At 47.9% G+C, this 26,993-nt stretch overlaps 2 protein-coding genes across 12 annotated transcripts in view; both read left to right on the top strand.

Moving 5' to 3' along the window:
- Positions 1-34: 34 nt before the first annotated feature.
- LOC102692279 (deoxycytidine kinase 2) lies at positions 35-6,137 on the top strand. The gene is made up of 7 exons (XM_006631952.3): positions 35-1,401; positions 2,604-2,719; positions 3,528-3,721; positions 3,854-4,001; positions 4,547-4,662; positions 4,881-4,980; positions 5,277-6,137. The coding sequence occupies exons 1-7, from the start codon at positions 1,308-1,310 to the stop codon at positions 5,301-5,303; spliced, it is 795 nt and encodes a 264-aa protein (XP_006632015.1). The 5' UTR covers positions 35-1,307; the 3' UTR covers positions 5,304-6,137.
- An 8,367-nt stretch (positions 6,138-14,504) lies between these two features.
- The window catches only part of ankhd1 (ankyrin repeat and KH domain containing 1), a 66,194-nt gene continuing 53,705 nt past the window's right edge, over positions 14,505-26,993 (top strand). For 5 of the 11 annotated variants that reach the window (XM_069195349.1, XM_069195348.1, XM_069195347.1 and 2 more), the window contains exons 1-2: positions 14,506-14,648; positions 14,734-15,015. In XM_069195349.1, the coding sequence (XP_069051450.1) occupies positions 14,586-14,648; positions 14,734-15,015 (345 nt within the window). In that variant the 5' untranslated portion in view covers positions 14,506-14,585. Of the gene's footprint in view, positions 14,649-14,733; positions 15,016-15,448; positions 15,615-26,993 lie in introns of those variants that run through there. The other 6 variants (XM_069195356.1, XM_069195355.1, XM_069195352.1 and 3 more) reach the window with 5 other exon arrangements.

Genomic DNA, 26,993 nt, shown 5'->3' with positions numbered 1-26,993 from the left:
ACGGGTGACGTAGGACGTACGGACACGTCCGGGGGAGGGGTGTGTGTGACGTCACATCCCCGGAAGTCCCGCTTTCTTCATCGGCGTGCCTAGCGTGGCCTTGGCGCGGTATTTGTTGAGCAGTTATTGTTAGTTAAACGTGTAAACGGTTGACAAAGAGTTTGTATGATTTCGCTGGAGCTGATGATGGTAGGGTGGCAGCCTAGTTTCGGACCTTAGACCATACAAGCATGTAATTACTGTAGAGACTGCTTATTAATGCAGTACAGTAGCGCTTAATAATAGTATAGTAAGAAGAAATAAAATCTACATCACACCTGATCATAAACGAAAACAAGCGATAAGAATAGTTTTATGAATACCCTGGCTGTCGAAAAGACTAAGGGCCCATTTCTGTAGCCCTTGTAGTACCGGCGCTGTTTCTTTAAAAGGCCTCTCAGCAGGCTGTTATGAAGGCGACATGCATCGCTTAGTATCGACAGAGATATGCTTTCCCGACCCCTCCTGCTCTGCGCTGGCGCTATTTCGGCCTTAAGTGAAGAGGAGGTTAGTATTTGCCAAATAAATAATAAACCCGTCCTTCAGCAATGCGTGCCAGACTGGAGTGCGGTTTTATTTTAAAACGAATCCACAGCTGAGCGTCTCGGGGAGCCGAGATTTTAAATTTTAAAACCGGTTCATTGAGCATTCATTGAGAAAGGTTAAACACGAGAGGATTCCATCTGCCCCGTTTGGTGACTCAATAAACAGACACATTGCTTAGTCGCGGGGAGCCGTCAAGCCTTTAACAAAAATACATATTTAAAAAAAAAAACATGAGTATATTGCTTTACATGTCCATTTATCTAGGGTACGTTGAACAATTTGGCGGGATTCTGTATGATACTCAGAATAGAGAGGGAAATTATCTACTTTCGCCGAAAGAGAATGAGTAAAAATGAGACTCATCCGCACGGGGAAAGTAAGTGTGCAGAGACGCGTCCATGGGCAGAATTTGATTAATTTTAAAAGCATTATAAAAGAATCCGCTTGTGAGTACTAGCAGGAGCAGGACCGGAGGCCCCGCCCACAGGGCGAAGCCCCCCGAGCGCTCATTGGTGACGCTCTCCCAGAGCCCGCCCAGTCCAGGGACGTGCGCACGCTGATTGGCGCAGCCTGCGTCACAGCGCGCCGTCCGGGGCTCCGAGCGGAGGCGCCAGACTTGAATCTCGGATCCGAGCGGCGGTCGCAGTCTGACGGGTTTAGGCGCCTCTTCTCGCCCGGTTTGTCTACCTTCAGAGACGGTGCAGACGTTACCTCGCCTCGCCATGGCCACTCCGCCCAAGCGAATGTGCATCAGCCCCACGTTTGACAACAGTTTTGAAAAAAGGACGAAGAAGATTTCAGTAGAGGGCAACATAGGTAAGTCTTTGCAAACGGACGCTTCGCCGTGTTGTGGTTCCAAAATACAACCCTTTTTTTTGTTTTAAAAATAATCGGATATTCCAAATCTAGTGCGTTGTTTTTGTTTTTTTTAAAAAAAGGCTGAAATGTTGCTTAAAATGTTCTTGTGAACCGCGGCGGGAAGGGCTGATGGCGCCGTGCGGTCCGTGGTCGCCCTGCTGTGTCTGCCGCCCTCTGGGGCTGCACACGACCCGGGAGAGCCGGGTCCAGAGCGGGACACCGGGGCGGGGTGGCCGCAGGCTGCTGTCCAGCGGCTGTCCAGCGGGTGTCCGGCTGATGATCTTTGTGTGAAGTTCGGGTTTGGCGCCAAACTGGAGCGGAGCTCTTCCGCCTCTCCGCTCGCCCGAGTGTGTGCGTGCGTGTGTGACAAATATAATTTTAAAAAAAAAACAGCGATTTTGTTATGATTTTTCACAAGCACGTATTTTCCCTTGATTTGTTTTTGAATGATTAACTGACCTGGACAGAGTTATGAACGGGGTTGAACGAGTTCACGGAGGGAGCTGCGTCAGCACGCGTGGTATGGCCTCACTTGAGGTAGCCCTGCTGTGCGTTTACTACATAAGAGAGATTGCAGACTACAGGAAGCCCTTCGGCTCCTCTGGTAGCGGCAAGCGGAGGACAGGGTGTCCGGCTGTGTCGTCTCATAAAACAAGCACCAGCTTCAGCAGCATGGCTGGGCAGCGTGTTCCAGTCCCCCACCACTCTCTGTGTAAAGTCCCCGTCCCCCCCCCCATGCTCTTGGCTATATATTACCCTTTCCCCGATATTAAGTTCAGTTTATTTGTCATATGCACAAGAGCAGTGAAATGCTTATTTGCTTATATGCTCCAATACAAAGACAGAACAACAGCAGCCGCAAAAAGTCAAATAACATACAACTTCAAAAAAAAAAAAGTCAGATAAGCAGTGTGAGAAGAGAAAAGGTCATCAGTATGAGCCAGTGGAAGGGGTAGAGTTCAGCAATCTGAAACTCCTGGATATTCCTGCCTGTGTCCTGCGCTGTCTGTGAAACCGTTGCCCCTGTGCAGAGTGAGGTCATTCTGCTCGCTGCCCTGGCCAGGGCCCCTGGGTAAGAGGCCTGGATTGACAGGGGACATGTCCGCCCTTGATCCCCACTCACGACAGCCCGGCTGACCGCCTAGCCTTTCCCTCCCCAGCTGCTGGGAAGTCGACGTTCGTGCGCCTCCTGGAGAAGACGTCCGACGAGTGGGAGGTGATTCCGGAGCCGATAGCCAAGTGGTGCAACGTCCAGACGAGCGAGGACGAGTTCGAGGTACGGGGCCTCTGGCTGCCCCCCCCCCCGACACCGGTCCGCTGGGCCGGCGCTCCGAAACGCTCGGCATCTGTGCAGCCCGTCGGGCCCTCCCGCTGTCCGTGAGTTGGGAGGAACGTAAAAACCGTGCAAGAGAGAGGGGGGCTCTCCAGCTCACTAGGGTTTGAGGGGCCGATTCCCCATGCAATATGGCTGTTACACCCCCCTGCAGCTCTCTGGGTAAAGAAATGCCTCCTGTTCCTGGCTTACAGTGCACCCAGTCGAGGTTTCTGCTTTCTTATGCATCACGGCAAAGGGTTCTTTTTCGGTGCCTTTTACTTGTTCAGCACTTATTCAAGAATTAAAAGGTGGTTTTTTTAGCTTCTTAGGATTGCAAATGGTAAAGTGTTTAATCTGAATTGGTTGAGGGAAATAATAATAATTGCTTACACTTATATAGCGCTTTTCTGGACGCTCCACTCAAAGCGCTTTACAGGTAATGGGGACTCCCCTCCACCACCACCAGTGTGCAGCCCCACCTGGATGATGCGACGGCAGCCACAGTGCGCCAGTACACTCACCACACACCAGCTATTAGTGGGGAGGAGAGCAGAGTAATGTAGCCAATTCATAGATGGGGATTATTTGGAGGGCCAATGGGAAATTTGGCCAGGACACTGGGGTTACACCCCTGCTCTTTTCAAGAATCGCCCTGGGATTTTTAATGACCACAGAGAGTCAGGACCTCGGTTTTACGTCTCACCCGAAGGACGGCGCCTGCTTGCAGTCTAGCTTACAGCCCTCTAACGCCCCCTCTGCCCGCTGCCAGGAGCTCAGCACGTCCCAGAAGAGTGGGGGCAACCTGCTGCAGATGCTGTACGACAAGCCCAGCCGCTGGGCCTACACCTTCCAGACCTACGCCTGCCTGAGCCGCGTGCGCTCGCAGCTGCGCCCGCCTCCCGCCAAGCTGCGCGAGGCCGAGCGGCCCGTGCAGTTCTTCGAGCGCTCCGTGTACAGCGACAGGTGAGCCCCAGCAGTGTTCACGGCTCTGATTCCGTTTTCTGAGGAGATGCCAGTTAGGTTTATTTATCATTTGTGGGTTTTCGCCGTATGGTATTTGTATACGACGTACAGATTTCGCCCTCTCTCCTCCAGGTATGTTTTCGCCTCCAGCCTGTTTGAGTCGGGCAGCCTGAACGAGACGGAGTGGGCTGTCTACCAGGACTGGCACAGCTGGCTGCTCAGCCAGTTCGAGTCGCAGATCGAGCTGGACGGCATCGTGTACCTGCGAGCCGAGCCCCAGGTGAGCGGGTATCTCCGGGGCACCACGCCGGGGGCGGCGGGTTTCCGTTGCTTACTCTGTGCTACCCCAGGGAGGGGTACAGCGACCTCGGCCCTCCCGGGCTGTGCCTCTGTCCTTTTCCGTTTCCCAGGGTGAGGATGAGGCAGAATTGAGCATGGCGGAGATGGGGACTTGGTCCTCCTGTGGGCTCCTGAACATTGCCAAGCTCAGAATGCGCAGGTCTGCTGTTGAGCCCTAGAGTCTCTCCCAAGACTTCAGTGCTCAACAACTTAGATCATTTACATGTATGCTTATAAGATCACTTTATTGGCCATATACAATTTCTTGCATTAGGAATTTGTCTTTTCGCAGACCCCAGCTTGCTCTCCATGAGACACACAGACAGGGAGAGAAGCTGGGGGTCAGAGCGCAGGGTCAGCCGTTTAACCCTCCGCCCTAGATTATACACCTGCGCCCACTGGGAAAGTAGTCTTTACTCCTAGAAAATGGGCCAGGAGTCACTCCAGACATGCGCTGACCCTGTGCTGTCCCCCCCCTGTGTACAGAAGTGTATGCAGAGGCTCCACCTGCGAGGCCGCGAGGAGGAGCAGGGCATTGAGCTGGACTACCTGGAGAAGCTGCACTACAAGCACGAGTGCTGGCTCTACAACAGGACCACGAAGTGAGTGAGCCTGCCTGCGCGGGGGTGTGCCCTCTTTATCTTTCACGTTTTAACGTGTTCTTGTCAGATTCCTGGATTGGTTTATACTGGCCAGCGCAGTGTTCTCTTGGTCCGAAAGCCAAAAGGCCAGAAAGATGAGTAACTGTGTTCTAGTTGCCAAGGTTTAAAGTTTTATCTTTTTTTTTTTCTTCTCTTGTTTTTTTTTTTCTCCCCCATAGCGTTGACTTTGAATACTTGAAAGACCTCCCGATTCTGGTACTGGATGTTAACGACGATTTCAAAAACGACAAGATCAAGCAAGAAGCCATCATGGACAAGGTGGGTTTGCTGTCGCCAGGCAGCCAGCACCGCTCTGCTCCGCTGCGCGTTTGTGCTCTGCAGCAGAGTGCAGCAGGAGCACGTCCACACCCCACAGACACCTTTGTGCTAAGGACACGCTGGGTTCCAGGTTGAGCTTGCTCCAAGGCGATTGAGTCTGTGTTCAAACATGAAGCGTCTAGAACGAAGGCGCGCTCGGACTTTCGAGAGATGCGGCTGTACCTCTCGGAGGACACCGGGTCTCGTGCAGCTGATGGCCTTGTTTCTCAAGATGTCTTTTGTCTCCGTGTCCGCAGGTTAAGGAGTTCATGGGCACTTTGTAAGGCTTGGATGAAAAGGGGAGCTGTGAAGCGTCGCACTTAAACCGGGTCTCCGGACATGAAGAGACGTTTCCGGTGTTTCTGTTTCTGCTCGCAGGGCGGCAGTGTGGGGGCTGAGAGACACGAACAAACAGAGCCACATCCCCACATGACACACAATGCAACCCTGTCCCTCTGTTCAGATGTGCCTGGTCATGAAGAAATCTTTTTTTTAAAAAAAAACACCTACAAAGATTTTCTTGTAGAGGTGATATTTTACGTGGATCTCTTTGATGCATAAACATTTTTAATGTGATTTTACTCATTATGGCCACCCTGTGTGTAATAGCCTGTGTACAGGAATGAAAGACCTTCTATTGACCGAGTTCCTCCTCTGTGCTTTTACAAAGTGTTGGATCCGCCTGTTGCTGCTGCTGGGGACTGGTTTTTCTTAGCAGATTGACGACTCCAGGGCACACCTGGTTTCTCTGTGCATGCCACAGAAGGGCTTCACACCTCAGCTTCTTTCTACACAACGCATTGTTCTAAGGCAAACATCAGGACCGTTATCCTTTTGTCTCCCCTAGACTACATTAACAGGTGGTAATTGGTTATATTCTTGATTGTTTGCACAAGTAAAACAAAAATCTGCCTGCTAGTTATATTCCGGATCCTGTGTGCAGGGGTTCCACTGAATATAACTTGAGTTCAGAGTGTGTCTGTACATATTTTACTTTGGCGTGTATATTTATAAAGGGAAGGGTGGGGTTAGTGATGCATTTATGCAGCTGATATTTTCATATAGAAATGTATTTAAAATGCAATGAAACTTCTGCATTAAAGCTTGTACAATTTTAACTGGTTTCTTGTTTTTTTTTTTTTTTTTTTGCTGCTTATGGAGGGAGAACATGGATAGAAACCCCAGTCTTGGGATTTGACCTTGAGATTTGAATCCATGTAACGAGTGGTGTTTTATCACCCACAACAAAAATGTGATCGGAGTAAAAAATGCTGCACTCAAATTGCTGAGAAAGATTGGCTTCAATTTTACTTCTAAGTGTTTGCACAAGAACTTGCTGCATTCTTCCATAAAACAAATAAAGGTTGACATGCTATAACATCAGGTGTTCCTTAGCAAAACCTAAAAAGATGAAGTCGTCAGCGGTTTATTTTCTCTATCGCATCCTTCACAGGTTTGCCACAGAGCTCTGTGTAGCCATGAATATAAACAAACTTCGGGTTTTTAAAAAAGCATTTTTGCTACAATGGAGAATGGCTGGCTACACAGCATATGTCTCTAGAATGACTTAAGGACTTATGTAGTCTTACAAAAAATATAAAAATCATGATAGTTTGGTTTTCTTGCAAGATCTTTGGCTTGCTACAGGGTGAGGAAATCTGATGTCACCCAGCACCTTGAATCATTTTCCTTCTTAAAAGATTCAGTTGTTTAGATACACTTATTCGAGTAAGTGGAATTAATTCATTGTGTATCTACACAGAGAGGGTCAAACTTGCACATTTTCCTAAAAAATTGTGTCAAATCTAGCTTTTATTTGAGCATCAATTCCAAATATCGATAATGACTCATTTACACAAACAATAGGAAATACTGCCATTTACTGTGCCAATCTACCTCTCCTGTCTTGCAATATCCATATGGTGTAAGTACATTCCCAAGTTTAAATACCCTGATTTTACTACATTTTGCAGCTGGGGAGGTAACTAAAATCTGGTTAAAGTGAATGTGTGCCTACATTGTCTGTTTAAACTGACATGACTCTACCCAGGACACCTTGCCTGTTGTACAAGAGTTCATTTGGTGTTTTTTCACCACCAATGTGCAACGAAAAGACGTTCAGCTTCTATGTGTTATAAGTGTGCATAGGAAAACCTGAACGATCTTGGAATGAATGGGTGAGGGTCAAAGACAGAAGGGCGAGCGGCTGAGCTGCGGGGTGTGTGTGTTCTGCTGACTGCAGGGCTCTCCCGTGGCTGCGGGCGGGACGCTGGGGAGGAGGGAACTCTGCTTCTCGAGCATCAGCCAGCAGAGGGTGTCTTTTAGCTCCGCCGGCACCTGCTGTCCGGTCTGTCTGCGAGCCGAAGGAGCTGACAGGTGGAGTGGTGTGTGGTAAGGGGTCTCGGAGGGGTGCTGTCCACTACGCCTGCACCTGTCTGCAGTGCTTGCAGTCTGACTCAATCGGGCCTCTTGGTACCGTGGTACACAATGCTATAGGTGAGCTTGTATAATGGCAGAGGCAGAGTGCGTGAATGAGACGTGTACAGGACACTTACTGTAGGGCAGCGTTGTGCGCCGGTGGGGGGCCACATCAGCATGCCTGTTGTCTAATTAGCTGCAGTTCACAGACCTGCCAACAGGGGACAACATGGGCCACAGAGATGTTGCAGAGCAGCCCCTAGGTTAGATCCAGCAAGAAACCAGGTGTATCTCTTCTGAACTGATGAGTACAGCACCGGCAGGCCTGAAACCTTCACTGCAGTAAGAACAGCAGGAAAGTTAGTCTGCATAAATTATTACAATGAATACAATGCTGTACTCACGAGCTGCTGTATCACCCTGCAGCTCCCAGCTAGCAGCCCACTGGAGCTCAGCAGGGTGAGCCTGGTCAGTACCTGAAGGGGAGACTCCTGGGAAAGCTAAGGCTACTGCTGGAAGAGGTGTTAGTGGGGCCAGTAGGGGGTGCTCATCCTGCAGTCTATGTGCGTCCTAAAGCCGCAGTATAATGATGGGGACACTGCCTCAGAGGAGATGTAAAACTGAGGTCCTGATTCACTGTGGTCATTAAAAATCGCCGTGCCGGAGAGCCAGGTCAGTGAATAACACACCACGACACGACAGCGGAGGAATGTGTGTGCTGTTCGACACAGAAACGAACTCACGTGTTCGACAGCTGTCGCAGTTCACAACAAGGGTGTTAATAGGGCCAGCACACTGCGATCATGTGAACTGATGGCACTTGCTGGCGCTATCCAGAGCAGCAGGCGGGGAAGGGGCTCCTTCCCCCTTTCGCAGGAGGGGTGAACTCCAGACAGCAAACGTGTGACACATGCCCTGTACTGTATACAGTATGTGCTATTGATCTTACAAATATGAACCTTTATTTTTTAAATCTGAAGCATGGTACTTGTCCTTTCACAGAGAGGACTGGGAAAGTGTTGCAAGTACCACGTACTAAGACTGACCTAAGATCCGAAAGGGAAACAAGTGCATCTACAGTGCCGTCAGGAACTGTTTCGTTAGCATCCTGCCAGGTGATGCGACATCATAATGCTTCATCAGAAGAAGAGGGTGATGGGACGTTTTCCATTCAGAAATTGCTTTGGATTCATATGAAATCCTGCGGATCGGCCCTCTTCCAAGACTCCGAAAGGTCACCTGCGCCTCCCCCGCAGTGCAGATTCCTGCTGCAGCAGGTGTCCTGGTCCAACATCCCGAGAGCCCTGGCTCTCTGCCTTCCGGCTCATGGATTGCCCCACAGCCTGCTAGTTCTCAGATTGATTCAGAAATTACTTCTTCATTTTTCTTTCTTCTTCTAAAAAACTAAAAAACCTTTTCTTTCCGTGCCCTTATTTAGGCATCGCCCAGTGTTTAACTAAAATTTAAGTCCCGAACCTGGTCTGTGCTGTGTGTAGTTCCAGAGATATAACAACTTGTTTGAGGGAAGTAAATTCCAGCGGAAGCTGGCTCTGGCAGTAAGAGGTTTAGTCCAGGGGGCTCTGTGCCCACAGGCCTGAGGCTGTCAGAGCAGGTGAGGAGATCTGCCCACGCTTTCCTTGCAACTGCGCGCCAGCCCGGGCCTCCTGAGTGCCCCAGTGCCGGCAGCGGACGAGAAGCTTTGCAGGCGAGGAGAAGTCTGCCTGGGTGCTTGAGTAAGGACAGGAGCAGCTGTGAGGCTGGTTGTGCACAGGGTGACACAGGAAGGACAGCCTCAGCTCTGCGGAGGACGGCAGGTGTGACCCAGCTGCCAGTCCTCTCTGCACTGGGGTCAGGATAACAACTAGGCTCCCCTGGCAGAGGTCATCAAAGGCGATGTGGAAGTTCAGGCCCTGCCTCCCGGCTGCTCCACCCTTGTGTGGAGTATTCCACTCTGTCACGCTCCACGGGAATCAGTCTGCTTTTAACACACTGTTCATCAGTCGTCCAAGAGCTGTACTCATCACTCACCAACAACATATTCAGGGTCAGGACCTGAGCTTGAATCAATGGCTCCTGCAACAGTTATGGAGAGCTTGGCCACAGCATGCATAGTCACGCACAGCCTCTTCTGCAGGAGCACCCTCCAATCCAGAACACCCCGAAACACTCCAGGACACCCCAAAACACCCTGAGCGCTTCACTGCCTGGAGCAGCTCTCAGGAACTGCAACAGGCGTGCTCCCCGTCCGGTGAACATACCTCCGATGTACATTAGGACAGAATTGCTACAGAAATCAACAATCCGATCTGCTAGGATCAGAGGTGAGCAGTCAGGATGAACCCAAAGAAGATTCATCTCACTGCTGTCTCAGGTCTGATTCCTCATTGATGCTGCCCTAACTGCTTGCCTCCAATCCTAACACTTTCCGACTGGCCACACCTGGACACCTGGACGGGCACTGTAGCAGCCTTGCAACATTTTTAGCAACTACGTCTAGTTCTTCCACACAGATTTATCTGAGTCACTAAAATGCTGATTAAAGGACTTGTGTGGAGAGCTGACGGAGTTCTGTAATGCACACGCTGGAGAACGAAGCCTCAGCTGGGCTGCTGGTGGACTGTGACCAGGACTCCTGGGATGGGTGCCACCTCACCAGGACTGCCTGGGCCTGTGCCAAGCATGCTGTCCTTGGCCTGCCACAGAACAGCTGCACCCTGTGACTGGCCGCAGATCTGTGGGTTGTACACTGTTACTAGAGGGGCCCTATCAGTCTCTCAGTGCCGCGCAGGGTGAAGCTCTGTGGGGTGCTCTGGGTGACATGGGAGGAGCTGTGGGTGAGGTGCTGTGGGAGGTGCTCTGGGTGACAGGTGGGTGGAGCTGTGGGAGGGGCTCTGGGTGAAGGGTGGGTGGGGCTGTGGGAGGAGCTGAGGGTGACAGTGGGTGGAGCTGTGGGAGGTGCTCTGGGGGGCAGGTGGGTGGGGCTGTGGGAGGTGCTATTTGTGACAGGTGGGTGGAGCTTTGGGAGGAGCTGTGGGTGGTGTTCTGGGGGACAGGTGGGTGGGGCTGTGGGAGGAGCTGAGGGTGACAGGTGGGTGGAGCTGTGGGAGGTGCCCTGGGGGACAGGTGGGTGGAGCTTTGGGAGGTGCTCTGGGGGACAGGTGGGTGGAGCTTTGAGAGGAGCTGTGGGTGGAGCTGTGGGTGGTGTTCTGGGGGACAGGTGGGTGGAGCTTTGGGAGGAGCTGTGGGAGGGGCTCTGGGTGAAGGGTGGGTGGGGCTGTGGGAGTAGCTGGGGGTGACAGGTGGGTGGGGCTGTGGGAGGTGCTCTGGGGGACAGGTGGGTGGAGCTTTGGGAGGAGCTGTGGGTGGTGTTCTGGGGGACAGGTGGGTGGGTCTGTGGGAGGACCTGGGGGTGACAGGTGGGTGGGGCTGTGGGAGGTGCTCTTTGTGACAGGTGAGAACAGCAATTAGGTGCAGCTGTGTGAAGTGCCTGAGTGATGGGGGAGAGCTAAAGGCTGGAATGATTTACTTAAAATGGCTGTGTTGTAGTCTGTGATAACTATTTTAGCTGTGGTAGCTATTGTAGATTCTAATAAAGATCTGTGTGGAGTTCTCTCAGGTGGTCAAGTTTCCTTCCACTACACCGAAGATGTGCTGGTGAGGTTGGTAGTGTCCCTGAATTGCCCTGTGTGCCTGTTTGTATGGTGCCCTGCGAGGGACCGGTGTTCCATCCAGCACGTGTCCCTGTGCAGCCAGGTGGCTGGTTAGGACCTCAGGCTGTGGCAGATTAATCCCGCAAAGGTTCCGTAAAGTTCCGAAAGTAACCAAATCCTAAAAACGTAAAGAGATGCCGTAGTCAAGGGGTTGAGCAAGGGTTTCGAGAGCGAAAGGACAGTTCACCTTAAAGTGTTCTTTCCCAGGAAGATGAAGCGAGGGTTGAGCTCTGGAGAGGGAACCTCAACAGTGAGCGCAGACTGGGTGGAGTGAGAGGGTATTGATAGGGAGGAGCGTGCGGGGTGATAATTGATTAATTCTTGCGCGGGTGTTGGCGGCGAGAGGTGCTCATGGGTATGCGGTGATGTTTAAGTGCTCGCGTGCGGCCCGTGACAGTGTGGCACTCTGGCTTGTGCCCTGTGCTCCCAGGACAGGCTTTGGGTTTCTGTAACCCTTACCAGGAATAAGCGGCTTTATGACAATTAATGGAGGGATCATTGGTGATCTTAACTTTTGTCTGTAGCATTTGACATAGGTTTGAGATTGTCCCCTTGTTTTCCTCTTTAAGAAACAGCTGGACGAAATCAGTATGCTGATAGCAGCCAAACAACCCAGACCGGACGAAACAGCCCCTCTTGTCTGTAGTTCTTCCATTCTTGTAGCACCAAGAGTTCCTGAGTCCCAGGTCTGTGACCATCCAGGGCCAATACCATGATCTGAAGACTTGCCTCCTGACTCTAAGGCAGCATAGCGTGGTCCATATCTGAGGGCCAACGCAACTAAGTCTTTTTTATTATTTATTTTCATTTCTGTATTGAGAAGCTACCTCTTTTGGTACCCTATGTTATTGACAGAGTTTGCCAAAGAGGGGATTTTTCTTTACAAAAAGGACAATCATAATGTGTCACATGGTGCTAAAGTGTATCTTAACCTCTGGGTGACAGTGCACCACAGACTGTACACAAAGTCAGTAATTAGAGTAATACCAGGAAGTCTGCTCCTGTGTGCTTGAGCATTGTCATCTGACTGTCTGACCTCTGATGCTCCACCTCACAGTGAAGCAGCCCATCAGGTATTCTACATGTGGGAGAGGATGACAGAGGTAATAATAACAATAATAATAATATTAATAATAATTGCTGACACTTCTGGACACTCCACTCAAAGCACTTTAGAGGTAATGGGGACTCCCCTCCACCCCCACCAGTGTGCACTAGTACGCTCACCACACACCAGGCACACAGGAACATTAGAAAGATTACAAACAGGAGCTCGTCGGATCCCTCTAGGCCATTCGGCAGTAAGGGCGAGACGCAGGGACAGCCAAGGAAGACAGGACAGCATGTATGACCTTAGATGAACGAGGCATGTGGAGATTAAGGAACAAGGAAAGGTTTATTCCTGCTGAAAAGGGAAGAAAAACACAATGTTTTGGCTGTGGAGCCTTCTCTGGGTATGTCAGAAGAGGTTAGGTGTCACTGTCTATTGTCACACACCTACAGTCCTGTGGGCAGGACACACCTGTTACTTGACGAATCACTGACTTGTCACTGAATTTTCATAGGACTGCTGGATGGGACCCTTGGATCAACTAACTACTGGCTATCAGACGGGCCAGCTGGGCTCCTCGTCCGTGACCTTTCTCCTGTTCTAATATTAAGGAGAGATGCTGAAGGAAATATAATTGTTAAACCCGGGCTGCTCCGCTTCAGTCCACCCCGTCACGCTGTACCGCTGCAGTCGGTTCACGGCTTGTTAATTGAATCATTAGCAGGATCAATTCAGCAATTAATTAATGAGCAGGCCACATCAAAGCAACAAGGAGAATTGAATGAAACGAGAGCAAACCCTGTCAGCAGGATTTATTGATAACCCCTCAATTCAGGACCTGCAGCGCGGAGGGGTGATAAGGACTCTGGGAAGGATGGTTGCAGGTTCAAATCCTGGTGCTGTGCCATTGAGCGAGGCCCTTCCCTCTGATTGCTTCAGCCAGCACTTTGCCATATAAACCGATCTCCAGGTTGCCATTATTAATGAGGATTTGTTCTTAATTGACCTACCTGGTGAAGTGAAGGATAAAATAGAGTTGTGATTGATCGGACAGGTGGTTTGTTAAACGAAGTAGTTTAATGATCATTAAGAAACAAGATCAGAATAACCTCCAGCCCATGTGGATCGGAAGTTCTTTAACCATAAAAATGAATTGCTAATTGACGAACAACTTCCAAGTGTTCCTAATCTTTAAAAGAGCTGGGGCTGACCTATAAATGTTCAGTAGGTTGGAGGCTCTTCAGGACAAAGGAGGTAGATGCTTGTTTTCATGAATGTATAGAAATGTCATCTTGGACAGGAAGAGATTATAGAATATTTTAGTGTGTGTTGCACTATATTGCATTGGAAAATGGTTTGCCTTAGCTCAAGTAAAAAATGAGTGGAGTGATTTTAATTAGCTGGGAAATCGTTTTCAAGCGGCTTCATGTAAGGATTACAGGCGGAACTGCGCTCCATCCGGGCCGAGCCCGCATGCCCTCGGACCGCGGCTGGGAGGAGGCTCTGGTGTCAATTCTAGTGTGTGTGATAAAGGGGGGCTGAGGGGGGCGGGGGTGCGAAACTACTGTTGGAGGTATCGGACAAGGCTGTCAAATAAAACATGCGAGTCACCCGAGGCGGGGGCTATTTAATATCCTTGTTTTCCGTGACGAACCCCCTCCCCCCAGGTAATGCACTCGAGAGAGGCAAAAGCTGCCCAGCAAGAGGCCGGCAGTGCAGCCTGTGCCCCCTTTGACAGATCCATATTTCCCCTTGTGCTGGCACAGTCCGGACCGGACACTGGGCCGGTGAGCCCGGGGCTGCGCAGCGGGGGGGTCGCGCCCTGCCGCCCGGTGGCGCACCTCGGACCCTCGGCCGGGCGAAGCCGTGCGGGCAGGGTGTTTCGAGAGGCAGGCGGACCGGGTTGCGAGCGGACTCTCCTAACTTATAGGATCACCGGGGCAAACGCACAACGCCTGAACAGGCCTTTCTTTTTCTTTACTTTTCCTAGAGATGCCAAGACGCGCCGTCAGCCCGTGGCCACCCTCTGGGTGCCGCTTGAGCCCCTGCTAAGCGCAGATCCGATCCATTGCCCAAATTAACCTTTACGTTTTTTTAAATAAAAATAAATATAGGCGGGCCCTGTGGGTGGGAAACCCTGAGTGACGCGGGCGGCGGCCAATCGCCTGTTGGAGAGTTCCGTTTCCTGGCGTGTAATCTCGAAGCTCCCCCATGAGAGACGTGTAAACCGAACTTGACGCTGTCGCGCTGCCCCCTGACGGACGCGGCTCCGGGCCAATCCCGTCCCGACGTCGCCGGGCTCTCGCCGATCCTATTGGCGAAAGGCTTGAAGAGGGGGCGGAGTGTTACCGGAACGCTACACAGTCGGTTAGGTTGTAAGAAAGTTAATGGCTGGGGGGAAAGGGATTCTCTTCTCTTCTCGCTTCAGGAGAGTTTCGGGATTTTCTGAAGTAAAAATACCATAATTTATAAACAAATATAGCCCCGAAGGAAGTTAAGAACCGTATTAAGTTTGTTAAACTACATATTACATAGGGAAGTATGCAGGATGCAGTAGCCGGGACGGCAATGCTGACGGACGGCTTCGAGGACGAGATTGACTCGGTGACTCCGCGCTCCCCCGCGGTAGGGATGGGGGTCGGAGCGGCACCAGGAGCCGGGCTCGGTGGCCTAGGGATCGGTGTCGGCGGAAAGAAGGTCCGCCTGTTCGGCGAGCCGGGCGGGCCCGCCGCAGACCGGCTGGACTTCAAGCTCGCTGCGGCCGCAGTGCTCTCCTCCGGGCCGGGCTCCGGTAGCGACGAGGACGAGGTCTCCGAGGTAAGCTCCGCTCACAGACGAGGAGGTCCTTTTAACCTCCGCTCTGCCCGCCGGCACGGTTACGGGGGGGAAAACAACCCCGGTTTTAGCGCAAAAAAAACAACAAACGTGCGCAGCCTACGTGATTGGGCACGGCCACTGGCAGCGTGGGGCGCCGAGGTACGGGCACGGCTGTATTTTTACACTAACATCCGCGGCGCTTTCGTTGATGGCGGACCTAGGGCCTAGTGCCGCTGACTGCAGCGGGAGCAGCCCCTGCACACACGGGCTGCTGCGGGTCATTTCCCCGGGAGATCGGGGAGGAATCCGGGGGCCGACGGGTTTTGTGGAAACAATGGTGCGGCTGCGTCACTGCGTTACACCTCGTGGACGCGGTTTTGATCCCTTCATGTTGGCGAGTGGAGGGGATAGCGGCGTGTCACATTGTAATTAAGACCGATTAGAGAGCCCGGCTTCCCGACGTTTCCTGCACACGAAGGCTTTTTCCAGTGGTTATCGGATTCCTGATCGTGAAAAGACCAGAGGCGTTTTATGCCCCCACCCCCGTGGATCCCGAACACACGCATAACATGTGTTCTCGGTGTAAACTAATATGGCAGGTATTTTCTCACACTCCGGGCGGGTGTTATCCATGTTGGGAAGCGGTTGTTGCAGTTCATGTGGAGCCGAGTACGTCAGGGAAGTCATTAATCGTCCGATAGCGTAACCTTTTTTTTCCCCTCCTCAAGCACCCCCCCCCCCCCCCACAAGAAAAACAGCACCCCGACAGTTTCCACCTGCGGGAGACTGAGGCGGCGCAGGTCTCGGATCTTGCTCCTGTCAGACCGTGCTCTCACCGGAGAGGTCCCGGGCCGCCGGCCACGGACCCTGCACCACGCGTGGAGGACCCTGCCCACCTGTCTGCCTCTAGAAATGCCCACCATCGCTCTAGCAACAAGATTTGTGTTTATCGCCAAGCGGCAGGAATATCAAAAACCATTACCCCTTAGAGACGCACAGTCGCTTCATGGTTAAATAAGGTGTGTGGGGGGCATTTCTGTGAAGAAGGCGATCTGTCGGCCACCACAGTGGGTCCTTCGAAAAGAATTCACGTATTGTTTTGATGAGTGTGATCATGACTGTTGCAATTAAAACGGCTCTTTTCCGTTCTGGAGACGCGGGGTTCGCTGACTGCGATGTGACAGGGGAAAGTGCAAAATTTTGCCTCTGCTTCTATAACCAGGTTTCCAGGTCTTCGGTGTGGCAGCGAAGAGTACATGTCTGTATTCTTGCATGCATCTTAAATTTTCTCATTAACTCAAGTTCAAGCTTGCAAACCTAGTTTTGGAAGATCAGTTATTTTTCCAACATCCAGCCCAACATTTTTATGGAAAATCGAGTTCTCTGTCCATCTAGATACGATGGTGACCGGAGGTGGTTGGAAATGAGGCCCAGATTGCTGTGAAGTATGATTACATACTGCCAGCATGCTAAAGGACCCCTCTGTGGCAGGACTTTCCCCGCCTTACTGGATAGTTACTCGGATAGTCAAGGTATAAAACTAATCTTATTTCTCTGATCTCCACCTGAATGGGTTCATTAGGATTGGTTTGTGCTCTTGTGCTTCTGGAGGAGCACTGTAAGTAAAGAGTGTTGGCTGGAGCCATTAGGACTGGTCAGACCAAGGCCAGGTTTGTTCCAGTGACACGACTGGCGGCAGAGGTCACCTGACTTTGATACATACTCCTGGACAGACTGACATTTCGAAGGTGGGGAGAGTGGAAGTGATGGCACTGTGTGTATATCCACAGGAGCGCAGCTGCTGTCCTCTTGAGAGCTAATGGGAACTGGGATTTCAGGATACTGTCTGTCATAGAATATTGTTGCAGTCCCATCCCATGGGTTCTGGAGTTCCCACTACTCTTGTAAGCATTGATGGAATAGCTTTTTTCCTAATTAAACTAATGACTTAAAATTAATCACCAGTAAAAGCAGTGTGCCATAGATGGACTTTAATTTAGACTCAGTTATGACATCACTTGAATTTTAACTAAAAACCAGGTGTTTTTAAATCGGGTGATCGCTCTGTGCTTTCTCCTGTCATTTCAGTTCTGTCATCTTTGATTTTTTGGCTTACTGAAAACATCAGCAAAACATGTTACTAAAAGGGTTTGGAAAAGTTTTTTGTGAGTGTCCTGGGAGCACATTTGTGTTACACAGAGCTTGGGATGTTGGTGTAGCATGGTGTACCTGCCAGACGGATGCTGTGTGTTCCACAGTTTCAGAGCCACTGTGGTCGGCCGGGTAGAGGGGTTGTTTTAATGTCCGGGTTCTTAGTGCACCGGTTTCTCCCTGGTGCTGAACGGAAGAGGTGGCAGAACTTTGTGCGGAAGCTGACTTGGGCTGCAGGTGTCTGAATCCGAGCACCTCTAATAAACAAGCCCCACGTTTCCTCCCGTTGGCCGTCTGTCCGTAGTCATTTGTGCTGTAGTCTGCAGATACAGGATTCCCGTATATTTCACTGCTGCAGCAAGCACACAGGTTACACAAGTGTAGATCAATTCTGGCTTCCATGTGGTCATGTTAATCTAAGGACAAAAATTAATTGAAATGGAAAATTGCAAGCAAAGAGCCTTTGTATACGGTAACTTTCTCAGAGACCGCCTTAGCCCAGGATGCCGGTGAGATCCAGTCTACACAGGAAGCGAAGAGGCAGCCTCGGTGTGATTATCATGGACAAACCTGCACACCCTCTTGTCTGCTTCAGTTTGGAGTATCCGCACACATCATCACTGTGGATATGTACCATCTGCAGACTGTTTCTTGGCACCTGTTTCCAGTTCCCTTGAAAACTGTAAAACATCTGACCTTGCAGGTGTGACAAAACGATGGACGAAACATTTACCTGTGCTTGTGTTTTCGACTCTGGGTTTTACTCCAGGTTAAGACTACACAGGAGACAAGTTAGTTTTTTAATATTTCTTGTTGGGTGTGTTTTGCATCATAATGTTCAGCTATTGAAAATAGTTATTAGCCTAGTTGAAATCTATAGACACTGATGGATTTTTGATGTAGTGTGTGCGAATTATAGTTTTCTCCTATACTGAGGGTTATTCCATTATAACTCCTTTACAGCATTACAGTCTCCACTCCCATTAGAACTGGGGGTGGATGAAAAGACAAATTAGGTTTTTCCTTCATAGCCCTGGTCACACTGCAGACATAAGGCTTGACTAATTTTATGCATTCAGTATTAAAAATCTTCATTTGACGCCCAGCTGCTGAAACGCATTGCAGAGTGGGAAAACATGTGGAGAGAATTGTCAGATGTCATGGCTGCTTTTCGTGTCTGCATCTCTGTGGGTTAGCAAGAATGACAGCTGACCAGAAGGGAAGAAGCTGGGGGTGGGTGGCTGGGTTGTGTGGAGTTCTCGCTTTGCTTGAAATCGTTTTGAGAGCGGATTGTTGTGAGAAGCTGTCAATTTCAGGGGGCCTTGGTGACCCTGCTGAAGTTGTGGTGTTTTGAACTGTTCGTCCTAGCTGACTGCAAGCTGTTTTGGGCTGCAGTTAAAATCTGAGGTCCAGGATTAGGTAGACACATTGCCAGGCCTTGCAGGCTTCACGAGCATGAGCAGGAGCAGTAGTGCACTCTGGGAGCTGTAGTGGATTAGTGGAAGTGATGTGCACTGTCAAGCGCTTCGCTAGCAGTGGTTGAACTACAGCCCCCAGACACCATTGTATCCTGCATTCCTTTAATACACATTCCTGAAGAGCTGTCTGCCATTAACATTTGCTGTGTGTCATTTCCCTAGTGTTTTTTCTACCCATTTCATTTGCACTTCTGTTCTCTATTCCAGTGATGAGAGAATTTAATCTGTAATAGTAAGGACTTTTTATAGATGGGGAACCTTCTACACAAATTACACCCATCATTTTATAATGCAGGCGCTTGTATTAATCACATCTTATATTTGTATTGAATAAACATCTTATGTGTTATTAACACGGCCTTTATGGACAGATTTTTCATCTAACAAAACAGGGGGTTGTAATAGAAGCCCAGCCACATGCTTGATTCATTCAGTGTGTATTTTTATGACAGGGTGGTGCCCTTTTTTTCCCCTTCTTCCCATGGTTTTACCAACACGCCCTGTGCAGACCTCCGCTGCTCCTCTTGATTATCTCAAGATGGTTTTCCAAAGGCACCGGCCCAGGCTTTTGGACCCTGTGTTGCACCAGAAATCATCTCTTAAGATGCTAGTTTTACACTTCCCAGTCTATGCCAGTGCCTGCATGTTTTTTTGAAGTTTGGATTTTTTTTAAGAGCCACTGTGTTTGTGAGTGGTACTTAGCAGTGAGAAATGGTTGTTCCCAAGAAGAGCTTTACGTTGTTGTAGTGTGAATAAAATCTCATTAGTCTGATTATTCCAGTGCAGGTAATAGTCCTGCGTTGTGTTCTTCTTCAGAAGACGGGAACATTGTCAGATGGCTCACGTCCGTTTGGGGCGCACAATCTTCATTTGAAAAATCTGATTATATGAACTAATGAACATATTGGGGTTAAGGCCTTTATCTCTTCAACGAATTAATCACTGCACCTAAAACCAGATACTGCTCAGTGCCTGTTCCTGGTTCAGCACAAGGGCATGGCTCTTGTGACGTGCATAATAATCCTTAAGAGAATCGCAAATGAGAAATAAATGGTGAACCGTCCCCACAAAGGGAAAGAACTGTATATGACTTAAACTGGCAAAGGTACAAATTGCTATCTTTTAACAGTTTAAACTGGAAATCTGAACAGTTTTTGCTGAATGTGATGTCCAGTGTTTCCAGGTATACCAGGCCATTTGCTTTGTGTAGAGTCGTATAAGTTCTGGAAAAGTCACCATGTTCACACTGTCTTCAGCCTTCTTACAGCATGCTGGACACTAGAACCTGCTCTGGATTCTTGTTTTTAATGATGTGCACCTGAGGCAAATAATAAGGTCAAATGTCTTCTTTGATTCCAGCCACCATGCCCAGTTCGGGTGTAGGTAGAGATGGATCTCTTTTCCACTCAAACCTGTTCAATACAGCTGATTTTAGTAAGCAGTTATTGTACTTGGAGCATAATTGAAGCGCATTACCTTAAAACTGAGAGGAGTATCTACTTTAACCAGCTTTATGGCTGGGTAGCTTGTTCCATACTCCCACAACCTTCTGGGTAAAAAAAGCGTCCTGAGTTCCCAAATTATTTACAAAGTCAAACGAGTAGAAGATCAGGGTTTGGTCTTCTGGCAGGAGTGAGCCAGTGAGATACAGAAGGATTGCTGTTGCACAGTGCTGCGTCGAAAAGCCACGGTCCCTTTGTTGAATCCTGCGTAAACATTTCAGCCGCCGCGGTGTGGGTCATGTGATCAAAGGGTGGTCGTGGCCAGAAGAAATGGCAGCACTGTGGGCAGCTCAGGATTTTTTTTTAAAGAAAGAGATCAACTTCAAGCGATACATAGACAAATCAAGCACTGGATCACAAGGACAGAATACAAATAAAAACCATGGAGAACATAACTGCTGGCACAAAAAATAGTGGTAAAATAGGGCCTGTTCTGTTTCCGTATACTTCATGCTTTCAGTTTCCTGAAAAGAAGTAGTGCTGTAGTTCCTGGTGTGTGGAGTGACCTTTAAGTGTTTTTTTACCTAAGGGAAAGTTTTAGCATAGTCAGTTTCCAAAGCCTCAAAAGTCTCAAGAACCTTTAGGTACTTGAAGGTCCATTAACCTTTCCTTTTTTTTGTGCTCTGCAGTTTTTCACTAAATTATCATGCCATCTAAAAATATCTATGGATTCTTTGTAGGGTCCTGCTCAGGGTCCTTTGCTTGAGTTTGAGCAAGTTGTATAGGAGACTCTCTGGCAGACCTGAAAATTTAAGTTTGGGAATTAAGTCCACCCTGCTCCTTGTTTTTGTCTCCTATGGCACGATCTTTGTTGGGAGGAGACTCTTTTACAACTGTTCGATATCGATTCGCAGTTTGTGCAGTGTACTCCGGCAGTGTCGTTTATTAATCTCTGTTGTCTATTTAAAAAACACTGAAGTGCATCTCCCTTCTACAAGCTCTGTTTGTCATTGATAACAGGCACTCGCTTGAAAACGCTGTGTGTAGAATTAAGAATTTTTTTCCCAGTCGGGAGAGACTTGTAAAGATGGCGAGAAAATCCCAAATGAAGATAATGAGTAAGATGGCAAACGTGATGCATTTGACGAAGCAACTGATAATTTTTCATCCAGTCTTCTTGGATATCGCTTGTTGCTGGTGTGTAGCTTTGTAATGCATGGGTTTGTGTGGTAAGGCCCTGTGGTCTCGCCAAGGAAGAGAATCTGAGTGCCGTTGTCCACTTTAGACCTTTTTACTTCAGTGAGAAGAACATCAGGTCTCGGACAACAGGAGGCCTTTAGCTTGTAGGTAGCTAATTGATCCAGTGTTCTTGCCTAGTTATTATCTCGGAAGATGCCAGGCTATCTCTTTATCAGTGGCTGGGTAGCTTGTTCCAGACCTTCACAACCGTTTGTATAGGAAGCTCCTCCTGTTTTGAGTTTTTGAGCCTTTGATGCAAGCTTCATAATTTTAAAGGCATTGTACCTTTAGTACAAATGATTGCCTTTAGCTTAGTTTTCCAATTAGTTTTATAGCTGTGTAGGCAGTGTGATGGTGATCTGGCCGCCTTTTAAATTAGAATGACCATTTTTTTTTTCACGTCTTGACTCACAGTTATGAACCCTGTGGCTGCACACAGGAAAAAATATGAGGAAGTGTGAACAGACACTTGCCCCTCCCACCTGCCTTCAAGCCAATCGTCTTTTAACAAATCACATGCAGCACTGCCCTGTGCAGGAAGCTCAGTGCTGATTGGAGGACAAGCCTGCCCCACCCTGAAAGCTGTGTGTGCCTACAAGCGCCTGGGTGGCCACAGGGATCGCTGTATCAATAACAGAGCCCTGGCCAGCTAATCCCGGGCTCCCCTCAGTGCCACCAAAGTAATTGTGCACAGCCAGGTGCCGCCAAGTGACTTAGGCTCGAACCCGCGATCGACTCTGAATGAGTCAGTTCAGGGGCCCAACCTTTTCGGACTTTTGTCCAGCGCTTTTTAGAGGCTTCAGGCCCAGGCGATGAGGCCGTTGTAGACTAAGGTTTATTGAAATTTAGAATGTGTGTAGCCGGTGAACAGCCAAAATCTATATTTGATTTGAAATAAGTCGTCTGTTCTGTTTGGGAGCTGCTTAGGGCACATGAACGGTGCAGGAGCTGGCAGCGTGTATTCCAGTGGGATTCATGAAAAATCTGAAGGGTGAATCCGCGTTGATCTTTTTCCGGCGTTGTGTGAAGTACTAACTTTTACTCTGTATTTTACCGCGGTGTTGTCCCCCCACCCTGCTTCTTTTTAATGCCCTTATTTGTCCTGTCCTTAAATGGCCCAGTCTTTGCGAGCTGCCTTGCTGAGTGTGAACAGCAGATGGAGATCCCTGGAAGAACAGTGACCGAACTGCCTAAGAAGCTGTCTGTGTGCCTCTGGAATGTTTTAATGCCAGAATAGTAGTGTATTATACATTTAAATTTTCATACCACTATTCAAAACTACTGCGTCTTACTGTGTACCGAGTTTTAAAAAACATTACTAGAAGGCCAAAGATTTTGAGGATGTATAAATCATGAGGACAGAGTCCTAAAAGCTCTTGGATTGTGTTTTGTCCCACTTGAGAAGTTTGTATCCTCTTCTGTTTCATGTCTAACATATTGCTTAGTTATGTTCATCTGCTGTTCTGACTTAGACAGAAAAAGAGTGAAATGAATGCAGTTAGTACAGCTTCAGTGCTGAATGTCCTAACGGTGCTTCACCGCTTCATGACACTTTCTCCTCACTTTCCTGCCTTGTGGGCTCTGTCAGTCACTAAGATAAGTCTTATAAAAAAATTGAGAGCATGGATGGAGATCTAATTCTGCAATAGCGTGATCAGAATACATCATGTCTGTGAAATCTGTTATCTGCACATTAATATAATTTGCAGAGGATACAAGCTCTTCATCAGAAGCACTGCATAAAGTCAAGATGTAGCTTGCATTTGTCTGAAGCGGTTATTTGGGAGCACTGTTAATTGGAAAGGAACTAATTGATTTAATCATGTAAATGTTGCTGATGTGAATTGCGCTCTTTAAAATGAGTGCATCTAAAATCCAAAACTTCATTTTCACTAAAGCTTTTTTTTTCTAGGAAGGTGGTTAGTGAGGCTAGTGGAATCTCACACAACCAGTTTTCAATGTTTAGTGTTTCTTGCTGACTTTCAATCTTCCCCAGTTTTTATTACTTTTCCTTACTTTTTCCCATTTATGTCTCAGCCTTGGTTAATCATCTGTTGAGCCTGTTCTGCAAAATTGATTCACCTTCGAGATCAGCACTCGATCGAGTCCGATTAGTGAATCGGGCATATGAGGTTCCCCTCCTACATGTTGAGTATTGGAAATCTGCATAGCACAAGTGTCTAAAAGCTTCAGTGTTGATGTCTAAAAGCATGTTTTCTAGGCAGAAATGAAATGGAGGGGTTGCTCTTGCGTGGTCCGTTCAGCATTGAAAAGCCATGATTTCCCCTGTGTGTCAGTTTAGTGAAGACTAGAGCCATTTCTAGTACTGATTTGTGACCCACAGATCTGCTCAGGCACCTGACTGAGCCTTTACAGCTTCTTGCCAATAATTGAAATAGCATCTGTTTCAATTAGGTTTTTCTGCATGTATTGTAAATATCCATAGTACGATTTGTTTAGAAAGGAAGTAAGCATGCACTCTTTCTGCAAGTGTGTATTATGAGAACTAGTATGTAAAAGTGTTTAATTTTTCAACGGGAGTCAGTTTATGCAAGTAATTGACTTGAATGTGTCTTGTGTTCATGATGTAGTGGCAGTGTTGAAAACTGCTGGAAGTGTTGAGGTGTGGTACACTGTGACTAAGAATGTATTTAATACTTGGAGTAATATTACCTCATGCAATTTTGAAATTTGACTAAAGAAATATTCACCCACAATATTAGAACTCAGGCTTGCATTTGTGCTATAAATGTTTTAGGATTGTGTATGTAGAATCTTATACTGCATGAAGCACAATAATACTTGTTAGCAAATCAAGTTATTGACCACAGGAAAACACTGATGTGTAATAGCCACTTTCCAATTTATAAGAACATCTTTGTTAACGACGATCATATGCAGGTTGATACCTTTGATGTGTTAACTTTACTGTAGCTTACCTTGGTGTCTCATTTTTTAAATTGGGAATCCGAACTGCCTTAATCATGAATTTGAGGCTCATTTGGTTTCTGAAACTGTTGCTCCAGTTACAGAACGTCCACTCTGCATGACAGTCGATGGGGGGGATATTGGTGCCTCTGGGCACTTGTCAATCAGCACGAATGTTGATTTCTTTCTCCTTTTGCATGGGGCTCGACCCACACTGAACATCTTAATCCTGGAGACATGACTCAACCACACACTATGCATTGGGTCTGTAGGAAGCGGATTTAATCTGTTGTGCACCCTTCACACTGAGGCCCCTCCCCTTGAACCCTTCACACTGGAAACCCAGATAAGGTCTGTGCCATGTGACAAAAAGGATTGTCAGGCTGAACATCGTTTCCCACTGGTTTTGTTTGGCGAATGATTGTTATAGCTTGTCCACTGTCATATGATAGATTTAGGATTGAGGTGGTGAATTATGAAATCATTTTTGGACCACCTGACTTCTAAAAGATACAGCTTGTATGATAATTTTCTAACTGACTTTTGCAAAGTTCTGGGGAAAGACAGAGGTCTGGAGGTGGGGGAGGAGAGAAGGTAAGAGTTGAGCATCTGTCAGAATGACAGATGGGAGCTGGGAGATGTAATCTATGAGGTGTTGGGTTTGCTGAGCCCAAGTGGTGGAGAGAGGTGTGGACCACATGCATTGGAGATTTCAAAAAGATATTTTGGACTGCACAATTCACATATGTCTGTAGTTCTGAGTATTATCTTCTGTATATATAGGTTTTTTTGGCAAATAACTGCAAAAATCTTATATACCAAGGCTGGTTTCTCTAAGAAGCATCTTAAATTTATAAAGCACAGTGACGCTACACTTTTCTTTTAAATGTGGTTGTGAAAGTAATGCATTGTATTTACTAGTAGTGCTTGCCAGGTAGGCACTGGCTTCCCACGTAAATGACCTTTGAATGTTTTAACAAATATTCTTTCTAAAATGGGAACATGCGATATACCAAAATACAAAATAGAAATGTTTGATTAGTATCACCACCAAAATTTTTTTCCCCCACAAAAAGTTACAGAAAGTAGTTTTTGTAGCAAGTGCACTGTCATTTTACTGGCCCGATATGCCGCTAAATATCTGTTGTCCGGCGGGGTCTCGGGACAGGGGGCCACCTCTGGCAGCAGGACTGCCTGCACAGCCGTGGTCCTGCTTTGCACCAGGTTGCAGATATGGGCCTGGTGGGACTGTCCTGCTCCTCGAGGAGAGTCCACTCAAGCCTGTGTGGGGGTCGGGAGCTTGAATGGATTCTACTTCCTTTGACGGTTGTATTAAATCCTCCATTGAAGTAGCCCTTTCTGTCACTTGGCCTTTGTAAGTCATTCCATTCCTTTCCGTATCCTGTTCCTATTTTCAACCCTTGATTAAGTGCTTTCTTCCGACTTATTTTTGTCAATGTATTAAACCATTTGGGCTTACAGTTTTCTATTTCTTTGATTTACTTGCTCTTCGATCAACCAAATCTGCACTGATTTGAAGCATCTTTCACCTTGCCATCCGTACGGATTTCCTGTTTCTCATCTTCTACTTCTTTTAAGCTCAGTCTTGCTCTTTCATTACCCCTTTCCCAGAAAGTGTAAGCTTCTGTTTTGGTCTAGCTGTCAAGTTTCAAGAAATACTTCGGAGCATGCCATCTTATGCTATGCAGCTGATAAGCAATCAAGGAAGGTGAGATTGTCTTATAACTGTGGTGGATTGTCAGTTTTAACCCTTTATTGTTAAGGTTAGAAATGGCAGATACTTTGTGCAGCACAGTGATGTGGCAGTTTGCATACAGCTCTTGGGTCCTGGGTTTGGTTCCACATTGGGGCACACTGGAGTCTGTTCATTTTCCCTAGCTTTGAGTGGGTTTTGCTAAGTGTTTGTTTTCCCCCACTTTTCAATTAATTCTCTAAATTGTGTGCATATGTGAGCCCTGCAATGAGTTAATCTTGTTGGACTTTCTGTGCAAGGTTGCCACAGCCTGGAGCACATGAAACGGGTTATTGATGATGGGATGTCAGACCTTAACATTGCAGGTCTGTTTTATACTGTTAACGTTACCAGATCAGTTTTACCAATTTAAATTCAATTACTTAAGTACTGACTGCATTAGGGGGAGTGTGGTTTATTCCCTGGAATTTAGTGTTGTCTTGGTTACTAACAAGTAAAGCAGAGGTCGTTTTTATGTGGAATAATGTGCAGTATAAGCTGGAGATATAATAGATGCATATAATGAAGATATCTTGAAACTGGTAGTGTTCAGATCTAGTTACAGCATGGCCTGACTAGGACAGTCTTCAAGTACGGATGTCTTTGAGCCCAAGAGTTTCTGAGAACCAGCATCTCTCCACAGTTTTCAGGTTTTCCTTTAGAGCAACTGCTGGAATTTACATATTGAAGCAAGTGTTCTGCCATATCCTTGGTGAACAGATCCAATCGTACAAGGGTTCTTACAGTTTTGTATTTTTCTCGGCTGCTGTCGGGCTTCTTTATGTTTGGCTGGGAAATTCTTCCACTTCAATAAACACTTATCTCCCCTTCCTCTGATTAATCGAGTGAGTGGTACAGATGAATGAGCTGGATTCGCTCTCATGATTACTAATGGGAGTCACTTGGTCTCCTGCTCTTTCTGACAGTCGGGTGAACGCAGCTAATTGTATGCTGTCTGTGGATAAGTGTTGGAGTAGAGCAGTTCTT

The sequence above is a fragment of the Lepisosteus oculatus genome, chromosome 11, assembly GCF_040954835.1.
Source record: "Lepisosteus oculatus isolate fLepOcu1 chromosome 11, fLepOcu1.hap2, whole genome shotgun sequence".
NCBI lineage: Eukaryota > Metazoa > Chordata > Actinopteri > Semionotiformes > Lepisosteidae > Lepisosteus > Lepisosteus oculatus.
The sequence above is the reverse complement of the archived record's forward strand: the minus strand, read 5'-3'. Positions and strand labels throughout refer to the sequence as shown.